General features: G+C 42.5%; 1 protein-coding gene across 1 annotated transcript in view; it reads right to left on the bottom strand.

Moving 5' to 3' along the window:
• pcdh1a (protocadherin 1a) overlaps positions 1-12695 on the bottom strand; it is a 98090-nt gene extending 85395 nt beyond the window's left edge. Inside the window, exons 1-3 of the mRNA XM_056247885.1 lie at positions 12075-12695; positions 7136-7954; positions 4020-6206 (exon numbers count right to left, since the gene is read on the bottom strand). Coding sequence (XP_056103860.1) covers positions 4020-6206; positions 7136-7927 — 2979 coding nt within the window. The 5' untranslated portion in view covers positions 7928-7954; positions 12075-12695. The remainder of the gene's footprint in view (positions 1-4019; positions 6207-7135; positions 7955-12074) is intronic.
• Between the last annotated feature and the right edge of the window lie 13412 nt (positions 12696-26107).

Genomic DNA, 26107 nt, shown 5'->3' with positions numbered 1-26107 from the left:
GTCTTATCACTACCGGACAAGATTACTCGTTTGGAATATGTCTGCCCAGTGCACTAAATCCCTGAGCACTTGTCTAGGTCAATCGATTCTGAAGTGTCAGCCAAGACCAGTCAGTCCATAAGTGCCTGCAGGGACTTGTTAGTCCCAGAGAGACCCTCTCGTAAGACTCTGTACAAACAAGAATGCATATCTGACCCTTCCTGTTGTCTAGATGGCATCTGCCGTGTTGACACAAGTGCACCAGCTGTAGTTGAAATGGAATTGCCTTATTGTGCTAATTTCCCTCAGTATGAGTGATCTCAGTAGAATATCATTGCAAAGTATTCCTTGATAATTGCTTAGTTGTTTGCTCCTGCAGGCTGGAGGAAGGGAGGGTGCCTTGAAATCTCAAATTCCTGTAAGTGCAGCAGTTGTCTTCACGCTGAGCATGAGCCTGTGAGGCCTTCACACCTGACAGTAGATTGGTCCACCGAGAGGGAGCTGAGTGCCGGCAGTATTGTGCTCTAATGAGGAGCAGTCTGAGGGTATTATGGGCTGTATTCACTGAGGGGAGATCTGAGAGGGTGGGTGCCAGGTTTGAGGTTTACGGCTGCATTCTGCTATGGATATTAGCCAGAGCTGGGTTGAGCAGATGCTCAAAATGTGGGATTCTGGGAAGGGCCTTAAGGCAGCCTCCATAAAGGCAGGGCTGCCTCACATAGAGAATATATGAGCAGGAGATGAGCCATACAAAGAGCAGGGGGCTCTAAAGGTACTGAATATATCTTGGTAGTACCAGGGCTGATTTGTGGCCACGCTGGATTCGTTAAATAAGGTGCTTAATGTACTAAAGTGAAGAAAAAAGAGAGAAAGAGAAGGAAAGAATGGTCTGTAGAGAGGCAACATTTTTTATGGTAGATCCTCTTATCTTAAAGCTTTGCTTGCCAGAGAATATGAGACGTGTGTGGTAGATATGAAGATAGGGAGATGGAGTGGAGATAGCAGGAAAAGGCTTGGCTTGGAGCTATTTTTCAGCTACAATGCTTTGGTAGCCTTCACTTCACTGCTTTTACTTAGTTTTGCCATCCCCTGGATGGTAAAAGCAGTCTTGACAGAGTAAGGGTGAGCTGAATCTTATAAATCTTGTATCATAGTATGAGACATTTTTGCTGTCTGAAACATGCTATATGTATTGTCTGACTGTATCACAATACTTATTTTTGCTGGGAAATCAAATAAAAAATGGATTAGTGAATTAAAGGTGAAGTGTGATATTTCTGCACCATTAGCTGCATCACACATAATTGCAATCGGTTTAAGCGACCCGACTGACCTGGATATAATACAATGGCTGAACAAATACGTTTGGGAGAGAAGTAACCCGTTTGTCCAACCAGTAAGGCAGTGTTTTAAACTTGTTAAGGGCAAACATTGTTTTTGGAGTTGTGTTTGAATAACCAATTTATTGTATATGTAGATTTTACATTTATTATTGACCAATTTATTGGTCAATGATGCCTTTAAATGCCCCGCTTTAGCTGTGTGAGCTGAAGCTGACCAGTGAATCGATAAACTGAAGCGCTTTGTTAGAGATTTGACTCAAACCCCAAAGCATCCTACACATATTTAATTAATCAGATATATCTAAATAGAATATTACAACTACTGTAACATCTGCATGTAATATCTTAGTGAATTTGTGCTTTAGCATTAATTTCAAGTCAGAATGTGAAAGTCAGTTGTGAATTTAGGAAATTTTAGTGAATTTTGTGTTATTTCGAAAATGTAATTTATAAAATAGTTGTTATTTTCATTTACATTTAAAAAAGTATAAATCAAAAGTAGAACAGTGCAACACTGTGACTCCATCTAGCTCAATTCTACTGCAAGTAGCGACACAGAAGGGGAATTAAACAATCAAACTGTGTGAGTGTTCTTCCAACACACTGGCTCTTGCAAGGTTAAGAGATGCGTTTCCCTAATTAAAGCACACCCCAAAATCCAACCTGAATCCCTACCTCCCAATCCTCCTCCCTCCAGTTGGAGATGAAGGGCAGCCCATGGTAAAGAGAGAGGAAAACGGAGTGTTATCTCCATCTAATAAGGCATTTTAATTGTATGGATTTAATTTAAGCACAGATTTACAGCTTCACAAGCTCTCATCACCCCCATTTAAAAATAACTGGGGAGGTCTCTCCCTTGATCCCGACTGTGCGCTAATGTCTCTCACTCAAGGCTGTTCCGGAGAGAGAGGAACACGTCACTAAAAAGGTGTTAGATCTTAGCCATGACCAAGCTAATTATCAGCACTGTACTGGATAAATCCATACAGTCCCCTCGGTAACTGTCACACAGTCTAACACATTTGGAGGTTATAGGGAGAGAGTTTTGGGAAGATCCATGAACTGTGAAAGACACATGCACAAACACACCACACAGCAACACATTTAAACAAATCTCTCCTCACGGAGTCAGGCCATGGCCCTGTGAATTGAGCATTGAGTTTTTTTTTTCACACCTCAGGATAAGTCTTTCCGAACAAACAAACTCCTCTTAATGAGTTTTTTTACGGACCAGGAAGGAAAGCAGTGAAGCCAGTCATCACGCTCCATCCTCACTGGCAATAAACGGCAAACAAGGCCACTGTGTTTACACTCATCAGAGCTTAAAGTGGGAGAGCTTGAGCCGAGACTGTCAAACGCACCTGAGCGCATTGCCACACGCACGAGTCATCGCTGAGCGTATTACCATTCGCTCTGTCATGCTCCACTCTGCACATCTGTCACTCAGTTTGGCTGAGATTTAAATTTTTTATTTTGGTCAATCTGTTAAGCCTGATGTGGGTTTTGCATGGGATGTAGGGGGTTTCCTCACGAGTTCACATCTGCCAAGAGATGTCATATGAGTCAACATCTGTCCCTTGTTTATATGCCTATCAGTTAACTCTCACAGATACAAATATCCATTTATGTAATGCATGTCGTCAAGTGGGATTCTGATCAAATAGGCTGACTTGCTGAAACCAGTCCACACACAGGAACCTCAGCCCACATTCACACAAAGGGATTACATGAGTGCATGCAGAAACCTAGAAGTACACACACACACAAACAATACACAGCAATGCAGCACACTCTCCATAGCTGGAGTCTATTGTCACTTCCATGCCATATGCTGTCCATCACGGTGTGGGAGATGCCGTGGGTAACTGTTCTCCCCAGTCAGTGAGTCTGCAAGGCCTGCACTCACCCTGACTGTCATCTAGCATCTGCTGGCTTTATCAAACACCAGACTGGTACTGACGGAGTCAGGACCCATGTGCCCTTGCTTTCCGGCTCCTCTGCCCAGTAAAATTTACTACCACTCTCACCAGATATTATACTCATTTTTAAATTTCTCACAATTCCCCTCGATCCACATCATAGAACCAATTGTTTTACACGGAAATTAACATGCTGAATGGGTCAGATTGAAATTCCATCTGAGCCAAAGAAAATGGCTTTGGACTTGTTCAATAGCAGCAGGTCAGATGGGCACCTCTCACTGGGTAGATCAGATTACATTAGAAATCAGAGAAAGCATGAGCTCTTGCAAATATGGCCATTTTACACTCAACCACACTACACTGTACATAAAGTACAATGAAATAATTTCATGACTGAACCTTTGTCTATTCACAAAGTAAATTGAAGTGCATTTTCAGATAGTGAATTGGTGACCAGAGTATATATACAGGGAGCATGATGTAACACAAGAGTCATTTTTGACATCTTTCAAACAGACAGATTCTTGTATGCCAAGATGGTCTTTTCACATTATACACTGGGAATTCAGCGAACACACTTATTAAAATGAGAATAATATTTAGTATATATATATATATATATATAATAAAATGTTCATATATCAACACCCACTATTTTAGCACAAGTACCATTCTAAACAATGTTGGAATGGCACATATTAGTAATTGCAAAACCCATTTTCCCCCATCACCGCATTATACATATAAAATCAGAAAAAGAAAAAGATTTTGGTACCGTTTTTGTGCTGTATTTTGGTGGATTGGTCTTGTAGCTGTAATCCGAGTACTGGTCTGAGCCGGTGGAGTTGTCATCACCACCTGTTCCCACAAAGGTGTTGGCAGCAGGGAGCTCCTGGACAGCCTGATGCTTTTGGGAGGCAGATGGGGACTGGGCCTGGAGCTGGATGGAGGGCAATGGGGAATTGGAACGGTAGTGCCTGCCTAGGTCAGGGCTTCCAGGCGGATATGTCAGAGGCAAATGGATCCTGGGGCTGTCGTTGACCCCATCAAGGTTAAATTTCAGACTCTTTTGAAGGCTGACTTCCTCATCCTCTCCAAGAGGTTTAGGTGACTTTGGTGGCTTACCTTTTTTACCCTTTCTCCCCTTGCCACTTTTTGGCCCTTGCTTGGGGGCATACAAATCTTTGGTCTCCTTCTTACCAGCCTGATAACCACTCTTTGCTTCTCTTTGAAGGCGATGCCTGATGAAGACCACCACAACAATCACAGTGACAACTCCCGCCACTCCTGCTAAACTGCCATATACTATGTTGCTTCTCTGGGCAGCCAAACCATAATCTGGGTCACCTGCAATGTCCATGTCCAGTGGGGTGTACAAGCTATGCCCCACAAGTGCCTCCACATGACTTACATTAGCAATGGTTTCATTTACGTAAATGTGTACCAAGGCAATGGCATGGCGGGATGGTTTGCCTCTGTCACTCACTTTTACCACCAGTCGATGCAGACCACTATGTTTTCGAGTTAGTTCCTTTGTTAGTGTGATCTCGCCATTAGATGGAGAGATGTAAAAAAGGTCATGTGGATTTCCCCCAGCAATGCTGTATACTAGCTCAGCATTGGAACCAGAATCAATGTCCTCTGCTTCCACCACTTCTACAACACTGTCTGGAGCAGCCATGGGAGAAAGACGCATAAAGGATGAGTTAGATGGTTTAGTGACAACCGGTGCATTATCATTCTCATCGAGAACATTGATGGTCACTCCAACGTAGGAGGACCTGGGTGGATCCCCTCCATCTACAGCTTTCAACCGGAATGTGTAACTGCTCTCTTTCTCTCTGTCAAATGAAATACTGGACAGAATAGTGCCAGTACCATTCTGGATCACAAATTTGCCCACATCAGGTTCCACAGAAAGTTGCACTTGAGCATTCTCTCCCTCGTCCATGTCCTGTACTGTTACCATACCAACAGGGCTAAGAGGTGGCATGTTCTCCAAGACTGAGAAGCTGTAGCCACTCAGCATGAACTTAGGATCGTTGTCATTCCGATCAAGTACTTTGATTACAACTGTGGCAGTACCCCTGTGACTCGGAACCCCTTTATCAGCTGCAGTAACACGGAACTCATAGCGCTCCTTGTGCTCGCGATCGAGAGGGCTTCGAGCACGTACTTCGCCTGAGCTGGGGTCAATCTCAAAAAGCCCCCTTGTTGAAGAGTCCGCAATAATGCTGTAGACAAGCTCTGCATTAGTGCCACTGTCTGCATCTGAGGCAACTACATCTACCACCTTTTCTCCTGGTTGGTTCTCCTCAGCAAACTCAACTTCAAACAGGGTTGGTGAGAAAATGGGGGAATTGTCATTTGTGTCAGTGACTTGGACTTTCAGCGAGTTAGTGCTGGACAGAGCTGGATTGCCTGAATCCACTGCCACTATCTCCACCCGGTAGTCCCTAACTCTTTCATAGTCCAGGGGTGTTGTGGTCTGCAGAAAGTACTTCCTCTTGTTGTCAACTGATGAATCACTGGCTGGCCGAAGCTGGAAAGGAACATCACCTGCAACCACACAGGTCACCACGGCATTCTCTCCCTCGTCCTTGTCTGAAACCTGTACCAATGCCACTGCTGTACCAACTGGCATATCCTCTGAAATGTTTGCTACTCCATCACTATGGGTCACAAGACCAATGCCTCGAATCTCCACTGCTGGTGCATTGTCATTCTGGTCCGTCACATCAATAGAAACATACGTTTTAGAACTTTTGGGTGAGGGACCTTTGTCTCGTGCAACGACGTAAAATTTCAAATTGTTGATCTCCTCACGATCCAACGGGCCTTTGACATATATGATGCCTGATGAGCGGTCTATCCGGAGCAGTTTTGGCACAGGATCAATTGCCTGATGTAATGTGTATTCAATCTCGCCATTAGGACCCATGTCTGAATCATTAGCCCTCACCTGCAATAGAAAATATTAAATAAATTGGACTGAAATAAATGAGAATGTGAAACAAAAATAACAACAAAATAGATTTTACACATAGTCAAGACAAAAATAGGACAAGACTGCAAAACAACATTCATTAGACACTGGGCATTAAATATTGGGTATTTGAACACAGGGAATCTATTTATATCACAAAACTGGGAACATAGTCAGAGTATTGCATAACAAGATTTCTGGGGCATAGGCTATCTATAGAGAGTGGGGTTCCTTAAAAACAAACTATACAGATCATCAGATCATCTCAATAACATCTTTCAAATTAATCTATAATAGTTTATAGTAATTTATCTACTTGTTTATTTTTTAACCAAATGAGTGTGTTATGTGATGATCAAAATTGATTGATTATTCTAATCAATCTTCCCTCAACCCAACCTGCTGCCACTTGTGTCTCTGCTGTGTCAATGTGTATAATAATATATATTTTTTTTATTTTAACATAATGTCTGTATTATAGCAAACTTGTACACTGTATTTATCAACAGGATTTGAAGAGTTATATCTGTTTTACTGCTTTTTATATTTGTATTGTTCACTGTAATCTTCTTATTGTGTGTTTTTTTTTTTAGGTAGACAATTTTAAGATCTGTCCAGGGACAACGGATGAAAAATAGCCTTTTGGCTAATTCTGGTGCATTTGCAGCAATGTTAATTAATGTACACTGTCCCTGTCAAATAAATAAATAAATAATCATTTTAGAAAGTGAATGTGGTAAGTCAGGCCCCGCTCCATTGATGTAAAGCATCAAAGTGAAGAACAGACAGCTGGGAGGTTGGGACAGCAGTGCTCATTAACATTTCACACTCAGACATGATGCAATAGACAATTTATCTTGCCTTGTTTGGATCTAAAGGTTGACTTAGCATGTTTGCCATTTTACCTGTAACACGGAGTGTCCGATTGGGCTGTTCTCTGCAACCTCTGCTTCGTAGGAGGATTTTTCAAATGTGGGTGCATTGTCGTTGGCATCAGCAATGACAACCCTCAGCAAGGCACTGCTGTAGCGAGGTGGATTGCCTCCATCCACAGCTTTGATGGTGAGGTCATAGGAGTCTTTTAGCTCTCGATCAAGACTTCCCAACACAATGAGTTGAGGCAATTTTTCACCTCGGTCCTCTGCAACTTGCAGACCAAAGAGTGCTACAGCCTCTGGTCCTGCCGTTAAGGTGTAGTCAGCTACTCCATTCCTCTCTGTATCTTTGTCAGTGGCCAGTGGAATTGAAAAGAGTGACCCCATGTGGGTGTTCTCTGGAACTGATAGGGTAAGGACAGGTGAGGGGAATTGTGGTGTGTTATCATTGATATCCTGCACTTCAATCCTTCCCTCTATCAGCCGTGGACTCTGATTTTGAATAAGGTCTGTGACGGACACTTCAAACTCCAGAAAGCAGGGCTTGCCTTTATTACGACAATCCTTCAATGTCTCTCTGTCTATAGGGATCTCAGTGGTAAAGATATCTCCAGTTTTGCCATCCACCCGCAGATAGGGAGCGCCCACCTCCAGTTTGTACAGGTGTCCAGTGTCTGGTAGCCCCTGGTCAGCTGCCAGACTGCCAATCAGTGTGCTCGGAGGCTGTTCCTCATGGACGCGGTATAGAATGCCACCCACCGCACCACTCAGCAAGTCCAGTAACAGTCCCCACAGCAGAAACAACACCACAGGGAGATCCATGGGCCCTCTGAGAGGTAACACCTCAGTCTGCAAAACAGTGTGAAAAACATGTTAAATCATAAACAAGTGTGTCACACGGTACTCTTTTGAATAAACAAAGAAAAACAAACATCCTTTTTTCTTTTATTTTAACTTACTTTACTGTTGATGGACTAGCCATGGGTGAAACAGAATTCACACAGCACACACTGTTTTGTGTACACATTGTGAGCACTAAATCCAAGGCTAAGAGTTGTAAAAGCTCTCCGGAAAATGGCTCTTCCCCCGACACCACTAAAAGCATCCTCTCTCATTATCTTACATTATTTATCATCCTCATTTTTGAGCAGACAATTACTTGTATGTGACGAAAGGAAACGAAGGCCTACTGTACAAAGTCGTTCATAAAGGTGTTTGAAACCATGTTAATGTTTTCAACTTCAGCCAATGATTTAGTAGCGTAACTGTTACAACAATGCTTCTTTGCTTAAATCTGGAAGTTAAATCATCCCTATTAATACCACACAGGAAAATGTTAATTAGCACCCTTTTGAATGCCTGTCCAAGCTAAGCTGCTTTTGAAAATTAATGATTTAGAACACGTAATAAGACACATCTTAATGGGCTTTTTAATAAGAAGGTATGGGTTACTGTTGGGCTCAAAACAACAGCTCAGCAAGCTTTGTACTATTTGTAACATAAATGAAACAATCTTATACGCAGTTTATAATGCACTTTCCTCAACATACCCTTAATCCAATACATATTCAAAGCCAGTGATGGGGCTATTATTTTGGATGACTTCCCTTTAATGAAGGTTACACTCATTTGATTGGCCCATAACGTAAAATAGGCAGTTTCTCAATGCAAAGTGCTGATGAGACAAAAGGTACTAAGAAGACTGCGAACACAGCAAAGGAACCATTCAGCATCACAGAAAGTAGCTGAAAGATTCCCCTCGGAAACACTGGTATATTAAGACGCTGCACTCCCAGGTCACAGAGCACCTAAAGGCCAGCCCTTATCTCAAAGTACAGATTTACTCAAGACAGAGGAAAAATATCTTTCCTATCAAGGCTCACAAGTTTCAGGCTAATTTACACACTGTAATGCTCATGTTTGATTTTCAACCTGCTAGGCCTCCTCATTAATCACTATCCTGTAGTTTAGCATCTGCTTTGATCTGTATTCCCCTGGATCCAGGTTTCTCTCCTTTTTAAGCACCGGATGGTTTTAGAGTTTAATTATTTTCTGAGATGGTGTGCCTTTAAAGGACAGTGGACAGTTTTTTTGACCTGTGGCACTTAATGCTGTGGCTATTAGAGACTCTATGTTTATATGCAAAACATCCATGTAACATCTAAAATGGAGCATGAGTCAAAACAGAATCAATACAGGCTTTGCAAGCGGCCATGATCCAAAAGAAAGTAAATAAGTGTTATACAAAATAGCTAAACACAAGAATGCATAGAAATCCAATCAGAAATCCAATTCCTCTGTATCTGTTAAGATTGGGAGTGCAGCGTATTGATGCACTAATTGCCCAGGTATTGATGTGTCCTCTTTTTTGCATTTGCAGGGCAGCCTCCTGTCGATGTAGCTGTGCTGATAGTGTATAGGGTAAAAACATGATTAGGGACTGTGGCATAAAGCACTGCCTCTGAAGGCCCAGGCAATAACTTGCACTCATGGCAGTGGGAAGGTGGACCCTAGTAATGTGGTAAGACTTGAACATTGAATCTACTGCTATAGAATAGATGTGTGAAAATACTCATAACGGTTAGCATATGTTGGCCCATACGTTATGTCCTAAGAAAACGCCATTTTGCAGCTTTTTGGTGCATTATGTTTTTTTTTTTTGTTCTTTTTCAGAATTTATAAATCTAAAAGGTTTTAAGTATGCTGCTGCAAATCATTGGCTAGTGCATGTAATTATTTGTAACCACAAAATTTAAACTGAATAGAAATCCACTGACGCTGCACTGCCCTACAAAGACAAAGCACAATAACTACACATTTTGTCAAAAGTGGGTTATGACTGAAATTGGGTCCCTTAGTCTATGATCTGTCCTCTGACAGACAGGCTTGGCTGAACTATCCACAGATTCATAGAAAACTGAGTATAAATATCAATCAAAAAACTTTGAAGCTATTTCCTCAGCTCCAGTTCCAGTGTTCCATTTGATGTATTGATTGCATTTTGTATTTGTTGGGTGGTTCACAGGGAAGTGAGAAGATTTTGTAAGAGAAATGTGTAAGGGCGAGGTTTACTTGCTAGCTTGCTTCCATTGACAGGTTGTATAAGCCATTGTAATGTTTTTCACTCCCTCAACAGCCACAACAAATTGACACAGATTCATACATGAATCCAGCAAATCATAAAAATAATATTTAAAATGCAACACACGGCAACACTCTTTACATAAGAGACTCTTCAAACACCCCAAGAGCATAAGCACTTAATCTCATCCTGATAAGAGTCTACAAACACTCAACAAACTATTTAAGGGCTGTTGATTTTCAACTATTCAGAGGGCCTCATGAACAAAAGGTTGTTATAATATCTCTGAACTCAAGTAAAGTTAGCACCAGAAAACATGTGGATGAAAACATTAAATATACAGTCTGTTTCAAAGACATCAGCTGGTTACAGGCAAAGAACAGAACATATGCTCACTATGGACTGTCTCCCTAGTGAACGCTGGTACACCTAAACAATCTAAGCGAAAAGCAGCCACATGCAGCCAGTGTATTTCAATCTCACACAGAGCTGAGAATATTCAGAGGTCTGTTGAAATTACAGCACAAGCACTTTCAGACTTGTAATTCCAAGCCTTGCTTACACTGCACAATATACCTGCAACAATTTCAGAAATTTACATGGGTGAACTCCACCCTATAAACAAGTTCGGAAGTCATTCTCGCTCTGCTCTTGAGACTGATAGTTCATGCAGACATTTTATTTTCCCTGAAGTATTGTGACCTTTTATTTTTCAGCAGTGCTGTAAATCATCTGTTATCACATTCATTCAGGTTCAACAGGTTTAGCATTTCAGCTCAGTCCAATTAAATCAGTTACCCATATTTGTCCAACCTATGGACAAATGCTGTGTGATTTTACAGGCAACTGAATTCAGTAATGACTGTTTAAGATCATACACTATTTTTTTCTTCTTCTTTTTGGAAGGAAAAAATATATAAGTTTTGGACCAACATGTGATTTTTTTAAATATCCTTTGCATAAGGTCATTAAAAATAGTATAATTTTTTATTTGATAACTGCAAAAAAAGTGTTTATTTAGGTATGTTATTGATGTAGGCTATGTAACACAGTATATGCAACAATTACTAATAACAACAATTATTATTATGATTATTATCATCATCATCTTCTTGGGGCTACGAAAGGATTCTATATTTATTTATTAATTATTTTTATTTGTATTTTAAACCCCATTTTGTAGATACACATCATCCTTTCCTTCGAGCTCAGAGAGGGTTGTGGGTGGAGATGGTGGAAGGGGGAATCCTGTAATCAGCCTTACAGGGATTTGACCAAACATTGATCCTGCTGTTGACCCAGCCAACCCAGGTGGGCGCTCCACTGCGATTTCCTTTATATCTGCAGCCTTGTTGAATACAATCTAACCCTGTGCGGCTAGATGGCGAGTTTTTAAACGACAATAATGTTATACATGACTTGCAGTTGCGCGCAGCAAACAGTAGCCTGCATTCAACTGGTCGTTCGTCAACTATCTTTATCGCAGCTGGATTACGAATAAATGTTCTGCAGCTTAAAATGCGTAGTAAAAGATCTGCAGAATCGTGTAGCTACTGCCCTATTTAATAAGATTCCCGACTTCGCGTCGCGTCGACTAAAGCGGTAACAAACAAGTGCCATTTGCTTATTTGTATATAAGCATAAGCAGCCCGATTGATTCTGGAAAATATAAACGCCATCCTAATGTGGTCAAAATATCGAAATAATAAGGGCTCGCGCACAAATCACTGACATCAATAGGCTACATTATCTTTCAAAACGCCTATAGTTTCTGCAATGGCATATCGCCGTGGTGTGTCGAATATTTAAATGTGACCCATCGACATATCGAACCTTCCCCTCAGCTTTATTAATTTTCCAGTGGCGACAATAAAGTTCGTTGCCTACCTTCGTCGATCACTTTTTATTTTCCTGCCAAGACCGAGGCTTCTCGTCTGAGGATCAACTACAGCTGATGTTTCCTTCGAGATTACACGGACCCCTAAACACCTGATTTAAAGAATCCACACATCAAGAAAACATCAAATCCTTCCGTTGGAAAACAATCCATAAGTAGCCGCGCTATTTTCCACGCCATTCCCACGACTCCGCGTCAGTTTGATAACGTCGGCACTCATTTAAGTGTTGATGAATGAGAAATGATGGCTGTTCAAATGTCTTTGCTGTTGTTTCTCAACACAGAAACGCTTCTAAACCGAGCTTCCCCCGTTTCAGTCCATAAATCCTCAAACACTCGTTTTAGGAGAGTGCAGCTTCTCACAAAATGTGATAGTGCTCCTCGTTATTCTTTACGGAATGATACCATAATCTGCCGGAAATAATGTAAAAATGTAACAGTACATGGTAGAACGTATGGATTCGGGTTTCTCCCCTTCGCTTTCCTCAGAAGTAGACTATCAACGTAGTTTTGGCACAAGGTTCGTCTCCGCACAGGGTTAATCCTGCATTTCTATGCATGTGAGAGAGTGAGTGGAGAGATTTCTCAGCACCGCGCGCTGTTCCCCTCTAGAAGCGCGCGCAGGCGGACGCGCAGAGCGAGAGGAGGTGGGGCTCTCGCGCGCCACAGGCTGTTTGATGAAAAAGGCACAATTTGGTTAGGAAAATAGTATAATTGTTAATAGCCTAATATATATTTCACATATCTGTTTTTATTGTGTTTCATTGCTCCCTATTAGCGGGGTTTTTAGAGTCGGAATATTTGAAGGAATTGTCTGAACCGGTTCACAAAACCAGAATCTGACTAAATCGGTCTGAAGAGTTTACGAGTTATTGAACTTTGAACAGGGATTTCTCTTTGAACCGAGAAATCATGTGGTCTGAGCCTTGGACTAAACTAAATATTTGACTGATGGGCCTAATTAAAGTGAATTACTTGCTGAAAATCAAAAATATGAAATGCAAAAATATTAATTGGCAAATGCATTTTTCTATAGCCCATTTTAATGAGCTGAGTTGGCTGTAAGAAACCGTTTTAGAGAACATAGGCTATAGCAATGTTAGCGAAAATTAACCATGGATTTAGGCCTACTACACGTAAAAAAAAATAAAAAAACATGGTTAGCCTATTGCAGTTAAACCATGGTAACCACAAATTCACCATGGTGTTGCTACACCCACCATGGTTTAACCATATTTGCAGTGAAACTGTGGTTGTACTAATGGTAATCAGTCCGCCCCCCCAAAAAATGGTTAGCCTACTATATACACTTTTACCATAGTAAAACTATGGTTCATTTTTTTAGTTGGTAGGCTACATTGAAATCGATTCGCGTAGAGATGAGTCGGATCATTTTAGCAAACGTCTGTAGTATCTGTTTTTCATTTAATGAGTTATTAGTTTTAAAGGGGTGGCTTCAAAGTCTTTACGCACTGAGACCCTTCCAAGGGTCACCCACAGAGCCCTGCTCGTTGTGTCGTTACTTTCTCGTGCGTGGATCATAATCCTGAGCAATTGGGTCGTAAAATGTGATGAGTATTGATCGAGTTGGAATCGCATCCAATGAACAAATACAGTTTGATGCATTCAACAGTTGAGAGCCGAGCGCTCTTTGCTCTTTTGGCGCCACCCACGGGCGTTTGAAAGTACACACGGCTGGCAAAGCGTGTTCACGTTGCCTGTAATCTACCCAATAAATCCACTCCCCCATCGCCGCCGCGCGCGCGCGCGCGCACACACACACACACACACACACGCACACACACACACACACACACACACACACACACACACACAGAGCCGCTGTTGTTGTTCTCATGTTGAAAACAGGATGCTAGATTGTGTAACAGTTTATGTGAAGAGAAAGACTAGAGCTTATCCATGAATATAGCTACTGTATAAAAATGAGAACATATAGAAATGAATGGAGATGAGTGGTTCAGCTGCATGAATGAAGACCCTCTGCAACAACAGACTGGAAACATATACTGCTGCATCTACATTATGTAGGCCTCTGTTTATTTCTTGTTTAAATTAGGGTGAGTGGGTGAGCTGAGCTGCATGCATTTACATGCAACCAAATGAATCAAATACTCGCTCAATCGAATTAAAAAGCCTTTATGTAAACACCCCAATCGATCCAATTGAGCTCGATCTGAATGTAAATTCTTTGGATTGAAATGGGTGGTGTAGAGTAGTCCTGAAATAATCTGATCAATAGGGAAAAAATTAAGCATGCACATACTTGAACCTGAATATCGGATTCATAAACATCTTGCACACACGCATACGCAGTGCAATGATGCGTATACTGTATTTACATGTGCCTATGTTTATTTTTGTCTTTCTTCTCAGGAACTGGTAAATGGAGACGACTTAAAGCTTGGGTAGGCAATGTTCTTCATAAACACTTTTTGTCATACAGGTTGAAACTCTCTTCACATCCTGATAGCAATTAATAACAGAAGTGGTCTAAATATAAAAAATGTACATATACCTTGTGTGGAACTCTGAGGACCACACATGTTTGTCCAATCATTGCATTTGGTCCGAATGCAATGATATAGGTTGTTCTACCTGCCTGTCAACATATGCATTTGCATATTTCCCTCCTCATGCAGACCGACATGTCATCAGCGTGTTCCATGAGTATATGCAGAGTTGTAGACACACAAGTAGTATGTCTGAAGTATTCATAAAACAGTAGGCAAAAAGTACCCAGATGACCTACTACTTCCGGCGAGATTCTGAAGTGCACATTCGATGGATACTTTACTTTGGCACTGTCCCAAATGGCACTCTAAACACCTGCAGTCTTCCTTCGAGTCCGCACTTTTTTGAACAAAGCTTGCTTCAGTTCAGCTCTGCAAAAGTGTGCATCGAGGGTGCATATCAAACAAAAAGTGGGCGCCCTCAAGCACCCTCATGAAACCGGGCGGCCATTGTAAGTCCACAAGACCGTAAGTGAAGTGTGCCATTTGGGTAAGGGCCTATCCCATGAGGCCACGGGAGAGGATTTAAAGCGACGGTAAAGTGACACAACATACACCATATGTCACATGACAATGACCACATGGCAGATGTAGTATGTCCAAATTTAATTTATATCACACACATTCATAGAATGTACTTTTGTAACAGTCGCAAACAAGCAAGTTTCAAGTTTTGGACGCAGTCACCGAGCACTGCAAACAAACAGAAGCCACCTTTTACAGTTCCTTCTGAACCAAAACAATGAGCTTATGCTGTTGGAATTATGAGATATAGCAACCCGTAAAGTTCTACTCGGAGTTGTTCATGTCCTCAGACTCAGATTTATGTGTTTCTATGGTCCAGGTTCAATATTATTGTAATTTGATGTGCTTTGAGACATGAGGTAATTTACGGCGTCTCTCGTGACGCTTTGCAGACTCTACTCTAGCTGTGCATGTTCATGTTTTTTGTGGAGGCGTGGCTTTGGAGAGCATTCTGAAAGGACAACGCTATCTCACGACCAATCAGTTCGTACGAGTGAGGTCGTATGTATTCGTACGAACTAGTCACCTCGTAAAATTCGAACGAAAGGAGGGTGGGAGACCCTCCTTTCGTTCTTATGCTTTCAAAGCTTCTATTGCTAGCCTCTACGAAACTGCACTCCCTAGCTTTAATATTTACATTGGCTATAAGAAGCTCTTCTGATATAAATGTCAGCTTTCATTTTAGATGTGCCATCAAAGCAAAAACAAGCTCTGGTGACATTATTGCAGTGGTTTTCTCAGATTTTTAAACTTGTCGACTGAATCAGATTCTAAAGTTTAATGTTTATATAAACAGAACTTATTTTTAGAATCTGAAATCAGATCCGAATTCCAATTGAGGAATATCCCCAAATTCCGAATGAGGAAAATTTGTTAATGTAAACATAGCTAGTGGCTAAAACTTAGTGTTTTGTTAGCATACGTGCTATATTATCATTTAAAAGTCATAATAGTGAAAGAATGTCATGCGAATACCAGTGATTTGGTAGTCCTGGTTGTATGCTGAAATTTAGTTTCATGCTCAAGCCCTTCATTACCAAAAGCAAGCCAAGGCCAAAGCAGTTTAGCTTCATCTCATTCAAGCATTATATTAACATAGGATATTGTGAACACTCATTAATCCTTAGTTTGCCTTTTATTTAAAGTTATCATTCACCTAAAACTGAACATTTACTGGCTCTCATGTCTTGAGACACAAAAACACAAAAATAGTTATAGCAGAATTTCCAAGTTGCTCTTTTCTATACAGTATAACTGAAAAATAACTGAAGCTGTCAAGCAAGATTTCACACAAAATATGATATCTGAATTTAGTCTGAGCACAAGTATGAACTACTTTTATGGTGCTTTTTGTTCTCATTGCAGCTTAACATCTCCTGGTCCCCATCTGCTTTCATGGTATACAGAAGAAAATAGCTCAGACATTTAGCTAAACATCTTCTTTAGTGTTTCAAAGGTTTACAACAACACAAGTGGGAGATAACAATGACAGAATTTCCCATTTTTTGGCAGAACTATCCCTTTAAGTAGCTAGTCTGCCAAGGCCTTTATTGATTGTCATGAGACCAGCGGAGTAGAAAGTAGAACCTGCTATGCTTAATTCAGAGTTTACATTGCAAAACTGAGGATTCAACCTGATATTTTTAGCCCTGTATGTTTTCAACACGGTAGATGTTTCCAGCGCTGGGTGTAACAGCATGCCACCTGATGCTGTCTGTTAAAATCAGGCAGCTCCCACCAGCCGAGGGGAGGTCTGTATGAAAGAAAGACAGCAGGCAGTTTGTCCTTCGGAAACAGTGCAACAGACGTTTTAGATTTGGTTGGAAACTACACATTTAATTATTTCCACCATGCTGTGGGGGGTTTATAACAACTCAGAAGGGAAGAACAATCGAAGTAGGATTTCTGTATTGAAAAAAAAACTAGCCAAAAATCACATTTTTGTCTGTCCTAAATTCTAAAAATGGTTCATTGTCTTTTCAAGTCTTCTTTATATAGTCATCTTTTATGAAAGATCAATGCAAACTTGTTAAACCTAATTATCACAGACACAGCAAAGCTTTGTCGAGCCGCATCTCCCTGGTCTCTGTGCAAACATCAAATCCGATCCATGGTGAACAGCGTTGACAGAACCCAGGAGCTTCCAGAGCGGCTCACTGCAGCAGACCCCGAGCCCAGCCCTTAGGGAGAGGTAGGACTTCTTCTTTTCTGCCAGGCGCTCTGAAGGCAGCCTCTTTCAAACAGTTCCAGTGTGTGAGCCTTTCTCTCTCCTCTACCAGTCTCTCATTAGCAGCAAACAAACAGCTGTCGGGTTACCTCTCTTGGGCTCTCATTAAGCGCTGCCAATCACTCATAAGCCTGTCGCCAGCCAATCAAAGCGAGGCTTCTACCCACGCTGTACCCGCCTTCACGCAACAGGGAGGAGGTCAGAGGTCAGCTGTGTATTTGGGCAATCTTTTGCTATATCTTTGTGTATCGTGAGCAGGGCTGCATGATTTCAGTCAGGACCACTTGAGTCAAAAATACCAAAAAACAATTATTTTTCCAAAATATTTATTTGCATGATTGTTAAAGTTACATTTGGCGGTATGGCTCTGTTCTGAATTACCCATCCTTTTCATGAGCTCCATGAAAGCTAGTCAGGTAACAGCAGCAGCTTCTGGGGACAATCTCCCATTTAAAGCTGGGAAAGCAGCAAACAAATCCCCCAATTGAGAACAGAGCATGCATCAGTGAAAACAGAATGACACTGATTAAGTTAAACAGAGTTAAAGGAGGAGCTAGGGGAGGAGGTGGGTTGCAAGCATGCAGTGGAAGCAGCTAAGCAGACAGACTGAAAATGCCTTTAAATAAGGCCCTTGATCGAAGAACTAATTGAAGGCGTATGAATCGGATCAGCTGATAGACTGGGTCAGCTGATAGCTGAGCTTGACTACGCGGCCTGCCTGAACTGACGCTGAACGCTAGATTAATCAAAACAAAGCCAAAATCACAATATGACCATGTTAGGGGTAATGCATTACAAATAACGCGAGTTACGTAATCAGATTACTTTTTCCAAGAAACTAGTAAAGTAACGCATTACTTTTAAATTTACAACACATACTGTATCTGAGTTACTTTTTCAGATAAGTAACGCATGTTACTAATTTTTTGATTGACATCTTTCCTGTCCCCATTGAGAGAAGGGAGTAAGAGGCAGATGTGTTTTGTGCACTGTGTGAACATTTGATGGTTATTGTAGTTTTAGACTAAATGTGAGCATTTACTCATCTTCTGCCCTCAGCTGAGTGTGTAGCTACTCAGCCTATGCAGCGAGCTAAACAATACAACAGGAAAGGCGGTTCCAGGAATGACAAGACTCAGTTTTCTTCTCACTACCTTCCCTTCTTGTCTTTTTACTGTAAAACTGTGAACATACAAACAAATACAATTAAAGATACATTTAACAAACCAAAACACATTGTTGTGTGCCTTTACATATTGGAAATAATTAGAATACAAAACATAAGAATCACAAGATTACAGTGTTAAACAATACAGCTTGCATCAAGAGACACTATAATGCAGGCTGCTGAATATACTGCAGATAATTGTACACAAATTCACAATCAGCTCAGAATATTGTTCAACGTATCTGAGATCCCGACATATATTCCCGCTACTGAATAATAAAGTTGTACATTATGTTCTTTCTACATCATTTTGTAAAAGCACAACAGGATTTTCTCTTTTAATTACATTTAGTCGAACGCGAACTCAGCCAGTCTTCGCCAAAGCTATACCTGAAACACCGAGACTATTCGTTCAACCTTTTAACAAGCTATAAGTACAATCTGACGACCGGGATGACAGAAAAACAGATTTATATATAACATCGACTTATAGTATATTGCGCGATCGCATACTAAACGCGGAGCTAGTAACGTTAGCTAGGAAGAGTTACATGACCTCTAAAATAACAGATTATTTAGAAAAACAATATGGGCAATGAATTAGGCTACTTACAGATTATGTCATATCAACGCTTCTCGAAGATATACGGGGGTTTGAGAGGAGAGTAGAAATGTAAACGCCTCAGGAACATTTTCCTAACACCTCGTGAGACAAACTTTTCTGCCTGTTGCTTCCGCTCATCACTAACGCGCGTTGAACTAGCGCACGCGAATAACAAAGAAGAAACCCAAAATCGCTAAAGAAGATACTGACCCCTAGAGGGTAGGATAAAGAAATACAGCGGCAAACTAATGCAATACGAGAGACAGAACACTCCCCGCCTGACATCAGTAAGATGTCATCCATAACCAGCATGTGAATACAGATAAAATACAATAAACCAAAATGCCTGATTTCTTCTTTTTTTTCCCTTTTTTTTTAAGCATTGTCCTTGGACACCAACAACACAACCTCACTTATAGGTCTTATGTAGCATCTGAGTTCACCCTTGCGGAAAATCTTCACCTCTATTTTCCGGACAAGTCCATCCTCGCTCGGGAAAGTTTTGGAGATGACTCCAAGAGGCCAGTTATTCCTATGTTCAGGTGCCTCCTTTAGCAGAACAACATCTCCTGTTTGTAGATTTGGTTTTACTGTTTTCCATTTGCGGCGATTCTGAAGTCCTGAGAGGTATTCCCTTTGCCATCGGCTCCAGAAAACGTTGGCAAGATATTGCACGCGCCTCCATTGCGCTCTGTAAAGATCCCTGCTTTCAAACTGACCTGGCGGGATTGGTGGAGTAGCAACCTTTTGTGTGAGTAGCATGGCAGGGGTAAGAATGGCTGGGTTTTCTGGATCTGTAGAAACAGCTGTGAGCGGACGAGCATTTACTATCGCAGTAATTTCAGCCATTAATGTCACTAATATCTCGTGAGTGAGTCTTGCGTGTCTGTGTTCCAGGAGCATTGCATCGAGGATTTTACGCGTGACCCCAATCATGCGCTCCCAGGAGCCACCCATATGAGATGCATGAGGGGGGTTGAAATGCCATTTGCAGCCGGAGTCTTTGAGGAAGTTGTGAAGTTTGCTATTGTGACAGCCCTGTTTGTCTATTTGCAGTTCCTTGCAGGCACTCACAAAATTTGTGCCACAATCGGATCGAAGAAGTTTGACTGCTCCCCTGATGGCAAAGAAACGACGCAGGGCATTTATGAACGATGACGTGTCCATCGATTCTATAGTCTCAATGTGGATGGCGCGTGTGCTCATACACGTAAATATGACTGCCCATCGCTTAGCATCCGATTTCCCACCACGTGTTTTTCTGATCATGACAGGCCAGGGGCCGAACACATCAAGGCCTACATGTGTGAAAGGAGGGTCCGTGGACAGCCTGTCCTCTGGTACCTCAGCCATGATCTGTTCCTGTTGTCTCCCCCTTAGTTTGCGGCATGTGACGCAGTTGAATATCACTCTGCTTATTGCTCTTTTACCTCCCACAATCCAAAAACCTGCAGTCCTAACTGCCCCTTCCGTAAAATGCCGTCCCTGATGGCATACTTTACCATGAAAGTGTTTTATAATGAGCTGAGCAAGGTGGTGCTTTCCAGGGATGAGTATGGGATTTGTTACATCCAATGTCAACTGTGCACGCTTTAGCCTCCCACCCACTCTGAGGATTCCATTCGAGTCGACAAACGGGCTCAGTTTGCTGAGTGGGCTTGAGTTCTTAAGGGGTACACCTTTTTCAACTTGTCTCATTTCTTCAGAGTAAACCTCCCTTTGAACAGTGTGAATGATCATGTTCTTGGCTTGGTTGAGTTGTTTTTCGGATGAGTGCTCGCTACAGTTGTGCCAGCCGTGACAGGAGCTCCTTGGGTTCAGCTTGAATGACTGGGCAATGTGTTGGAGTTTGGATATAGCTCTGAGTAGTACATTCCAACTCGAAAACCTTTCAAATCTGACGCTACTGAGTCCATCCTTTGAGATAGTGGTGGCACAAGTAGTGACCTCAGGTCTCAGTTCATTGTCAGTCTCTGGGTCTACAAGATCAAACAACTCTGCCTGTGCTTGACTTTTTCCTGAATTGGAAAGAAAAGCGGGTCCACTGATCCATGTGGAGTTAGAGAGCTGCTCAGCGGGCAGTGCTCGTGTGGCATGATCAGCGGGATTTAAATGAGTGGGCACGTAATGCCACTGGTGGGTTTGTGTGAAGCGCCTGATGCGTTCTACTCAGTTGTGCACATAAACATGAAAGCGTCTCTTCTTGTTAAAGATGTAACCGAGCACTACTTTGGAGTCTGTGTAGAAGCTCACTTGTTCGACCGCGATGTCTAGCTCCTCCAGGACTAACTCGGCCGCCTCAACAGCCAGGACTGCTGCGCAAAGTTCAAGTCTGGGTATAGTGATGTCTGGTTTTGGGGAAAGCCGTACTTTGCCGAGAAGGAAACCCACTTCACTGTGTCCATCTCTATCTGTGAGTTTGAGGTAAGCAACAGCGCCCACTGCCTTAGTGGAGGCATCACAAAAGACATGGATCTCCTTAGTTAGAGCTGCAGATAGTGGTATTGAGGTGTACATTCTGGGGATTTCAAGTTGTCGTAGATATTTGAGGGAGTCCTTCCATTGTTCCCACTGTTGTAATTTGTCTTTAGGCAGTTCGGTGTCCCATTCACAAATGTCACTGGAAATGTCTCTCAGTATGGCCCTGCCTTCTACAATGACTGGGACGGCAAAGCCAAGTGGGTCGAACACACTATTAATAACTGACAGCACTCCCCGTTTAGTGAAGGGTTTCTCATTGATTGTTACCTGAAACTTGAACAGGTCTGTGGACAGGTCCCAGCCCAAGCCTAAGCTGCGCTGGATGGGAGGGGTAGTCTGCCCGAGGTCGAGGCCCTGCATGTCCGTTGCAAGGTCCTCACTTGGAAAAGCACTTGTGATGATAGGACAGTTAGATGAGATTTTGTGCAGGCGTATGTTACACTGAGCCAGCATTTTCTGGGCTCTACAGAGAATGTCAATGGCCTCATCTGTGGAAGAGAATGATATTAGTCCATCATCTACATAAAAGTGACGTTCAATGAACTCTCTTGCATCACTGCCGTATTCCCTTTCCCCCTCCATCGCTGACCGTTTCAGTCCATAGATGGCCACTGATGGGGAGGGGCAGTTCCCAAATACGTGCACTCTCATCCTGAATTCCTGCACTTCTCCATCCAGATCGTGATTTTTGAACCACAAGAAGCGGAGGTAGTCACGGTGGTCCTCTCTGACTAGAAAGTTGTGAAACATTTGCTCCACATCTGCCATGACTGCGTATGGGTCAAACCTGAAACGCATCAGAACTCCCACAAGAGTGTTATTGAGATCTGGCCCTTTTAGTAGCACGTCATTGAGAGAAACATTGTCGTATTGAGCACTCGAGTCAAAGACTACCCTAATTTTCCCTGGCTTCTGATGGTGGTAAACTCCAAAACTAGGGAGGTACCAGCATTCTTGGTCTGGAGAAAGAGCATGAGCTGGTTCGGCGTGGCCCTTACTGAAGATTTTATCCAAAAACTCAATGTAATGCTCCCTCATTTCAGGTTTCCTTTTCAGCGTTTTGCGGAGCGACATCAAACGACTGAGGGCCTGGCCCCTGTTGTTGGGCAAACGCTGTCTGGGGGTGCGGAATGGGAGAGGAGCTACCCAATTATTCGCATCATCTTTTGCAAATTCTTTGTGCATAATTTCCAAAAACAAAGCATCTTCTGCTGAAAGTGCCACTTTGTCATCATCTGCTGTTTGCTGGAAAATGTGTCTGCCCAATTCAACTTGTGTCTTATTGAGGGTATGACAGCTTTCTGTGTATTTGTCTTTGATATAGATTTTGTTTTCACAGGGGCTGAGGAAGGTAGGGCGGCCGTTGTTAAGAATGTTCGTCTTAAAAGAGTTTACTGTGGGTTTGTGGGCACCTGAGAGACAGACATCGCCTATAACTACCCATCCCAGATCAAGGCGTTGAGCATAAGGCGCACTGTTTGGACCATTTACCTGACTGCGGACCTTGTGAGCTTGGATGATGTCCCTGCCCAAGAGGAGAAGGATTTCTGCTGATGGGTCCAGGGGAGGAATCTGTGAAGCGATTGCCTGTAGATGAGGGTGAGCCGACACAGCCTCAGAGGTGGGAATCTCGTCCCTATTATCTGGAATCTGATCACATTCTGTTAGTATGGGCAGCAGTATGGACACTTTGCCATTTACATTCTCAATAACAAAGTCACTGGCTCTGCGCCCTCCAGTCTCTGATAAACCAGCGCATGTTTTCATGGTGTATGGGAGTATGGTACCTTTTACCTTAAACATGTCAAAGAAGGCAGACCTGGCTAAGGATGAGTTGCTTTGATCATCTAACATGGCGTACATCCTCCTTTTCTCTTCAGGGGATGTGCGGGGATACACGTTGACTAAGCAAATCTTAGCGCAGGATTTACCTTTGAGGCCTTGGCCGCACACCTCTGTGCAACTGGTTGTAGTTACAGGGCTCTGGGAATCGGACTCCCCGCCGTGGCTCTGAGACCGAGGGTTAGAGTCTTTAGGTGTCCACGGAGGTGGACCAGCATGCATGGCGGACACGTGCACATCACTATTACATTCTGAGCATTGAATAATGGCTTTACAGTCTTTAGCTCTGTGACTTGTGGAAGAACAACACTTATAACAAATAGCGTGTTCTTTGAGAATACCTTTTCTTTCATCTAGTGTTTTTGATCTAAATCCCCTGCATTTAGCGAGTGAATGGGGCTTGTGGTGAATAGGACATTGCTTGTCCGGATTGAAAACGGATGTTTGAGCTGTGCCAGGTGTTTGACTGATATCCGTTTTGTTCACTGCAACAGGAATTCTGTATCTGGTTGGTTTTACCAGTGTCTTGTCAACCTTTGGAGCTACTATGTTTGAACTTTGTAACATAAAGCTAGGGTCTGTTTTCATTTCGGCATAGTCATTTACAAACTGAACAAAATATGAGAAAGGTGGGTATACTGCACTATTGTCTCTTTTGTATTTTGTCCCTTGTTTCACCCATGACTCCTGGAGTCCGTAAGGGAGCTTTTCAACAATCGGGTTTATCCCCCTTGGGGTGTCGAGAAAGCTAAGGCCTGGCAGATAATTTTCACTTTGAGCATACTCTAACTCTAGCAGAAGATCTGCAAGCTCCTGCAGCAGATTAGCGTCTTTATTGGATATCTTTGGAAAAGTCTGTAAGCGTTGGAAGAGTGACGCTTCGACCACTTCTGGGGAGCCATAACTCTTATCTAGACGCTGCCACAAACGTTGGAGGCCTGCTTGTGGGTTGTTCATATGGACCGCCCTGATCCTCAGAGCGTGTTGAAGTGACTCCCCACTGAGCCACTTGGTTAGAAGGTCAAGCTCTTCGCTGGGCTTGAGGTTGAGGCCTACTATGGCGTTGCAGAAGATAGACTTCCAGGACAAGTAGGACTCAGGACGGTTGTCGAAAACCTTGAATCCGGCTGTGAGCAGATCACGGCGTGCTAGGTAGGCTGCTAGATCCGACAGTTCAGTCTGTGGAGTCACTGAAGGTCTAGGCTGGGGTGAAATGTCCATTTTTATGTGTGTAGGAGGGGACTTCAGCTGCTCCCTGTCTACAAGATCTGTGAGATGTTCACCTGGAGAGGAAGCAACTGGTGTTTGGCTCTGTTGTAGATGGTAAGAGTCATTATGACTGACCAGTTGTCCTGTATCAGGCTTTTCTTCTTTGACCTCCGAACTGAAGTTGGTGAAGTGAGCATTTACATAGTCTCGAGCACGTCTAATGGAAGGAGGCGTTTTAGGGGAGATGCCTTGCTCAGTGAGGTCGATGGCGTGGTGCTCCTCGTCAGCCGCCGCTTCCAGGACATGAGCTGCAGCAAGCGCTGCTTCAGCCTCACCCTCCTTCTTCAGAGCGTTTAGCGTTGCCTCGATGCGCGCCTTCTCAACCTCCATGTCGATCTGGCGTTTGGCGTACTGTGCTCTGGTGCGGGCAGCTTCTGCGTCTGCTCGGGCTCGTGCTGCAGCTTGGCTGGTGCACGAACGGCGTGAAGAACGTGAGTGGCACTCCGACCGGGCTACCATCTGGGACATAGGTGGCGTAGTTCCTGACTGAGACATCTCGAATGCTTGATAGATGGATAATCTTTTTACTCTTCTGCCCTCAGCTGAGTGTGTAGCTACTCAGCCTATGCAGCGAGCTAAACAATACAACAGGAAAGGCGGTTCCAGGAATGACAAGACTCAGTTTTCTTCTCACTACCTTCCCTTCTTGTCTTTTTACTGTAAAACTGTGAACATACAAACAAATACAATTAAAGATACATTTAACAAACCAAAACACATTGTTGTGTGCCTTTACATATTGGAAATAATTAGAATACAAAACATAAGAATCACAAGATTACAGTGTTAAACAATACAGCTTGCATCAAGAGACACTATAATGCAGGCTGCTGAATATACTGCAGATAATTGTACACAAATTCACAATCAGCTCAGAATATTGTTCAACGTATCTGAGATCCCGACATATATTCCCGCTACTGAATAATAAAGTTGTACATTATGTTCTTTCTACATCATTTTGTAAAAGCACAACAGGATTTTCTCTTTTAATTACATTTAGTCGAACGCGAACTCAGCCAGTCTTCGCCAAAGCTATACAGGAAACACCGAGACTATTCGTTCAACCTTTTAACAAGCTATAAGTACAATCTGACGACCGGGATGACAGAAAAACAGATTTATATATAACATCGACTTATAGTATATTGCGCGATCGCATACTAAACGCGGAGCTAGTAACGTTAGCTAGGAAGAGTTACATGACCTCTAAAATAACAGATTATTTAGAAAAACAATATGGGCAATGAATTAGGCTACTTACAGATTATGTCATATCAACGCTTCTCGAAGATATACGGGGGTTTGAGAGGAGAGTAGAAATGTAAACGCCTCAGGAACATTTTCCTAACACCTCGTGAGACAAACTTTTCTGC

This window comes from Rhinichthys klamathensis, unplaced genomic scaffold (assembly GCF_029890125.1).
Source record: "Rhinichthys klamathensis goyatoka isolate OS25496 unplaced genomic scaffold, OSU_Roscu_1.1 h1tg000050l_1, whole genome shotgun sequence".
Lineage (NCBI taxonomy): Eukaryota > Metazoa > Chordata > Actinopteri > Cypriniformes > Leuciscidae > Rhinichthys > Rhinichthys klamathensis.
The sequence above is the reverse complement of the archived record's forward strand: the minus strand, read 5'-3'. Positions and strand labels throughout refer to the sequence as shown.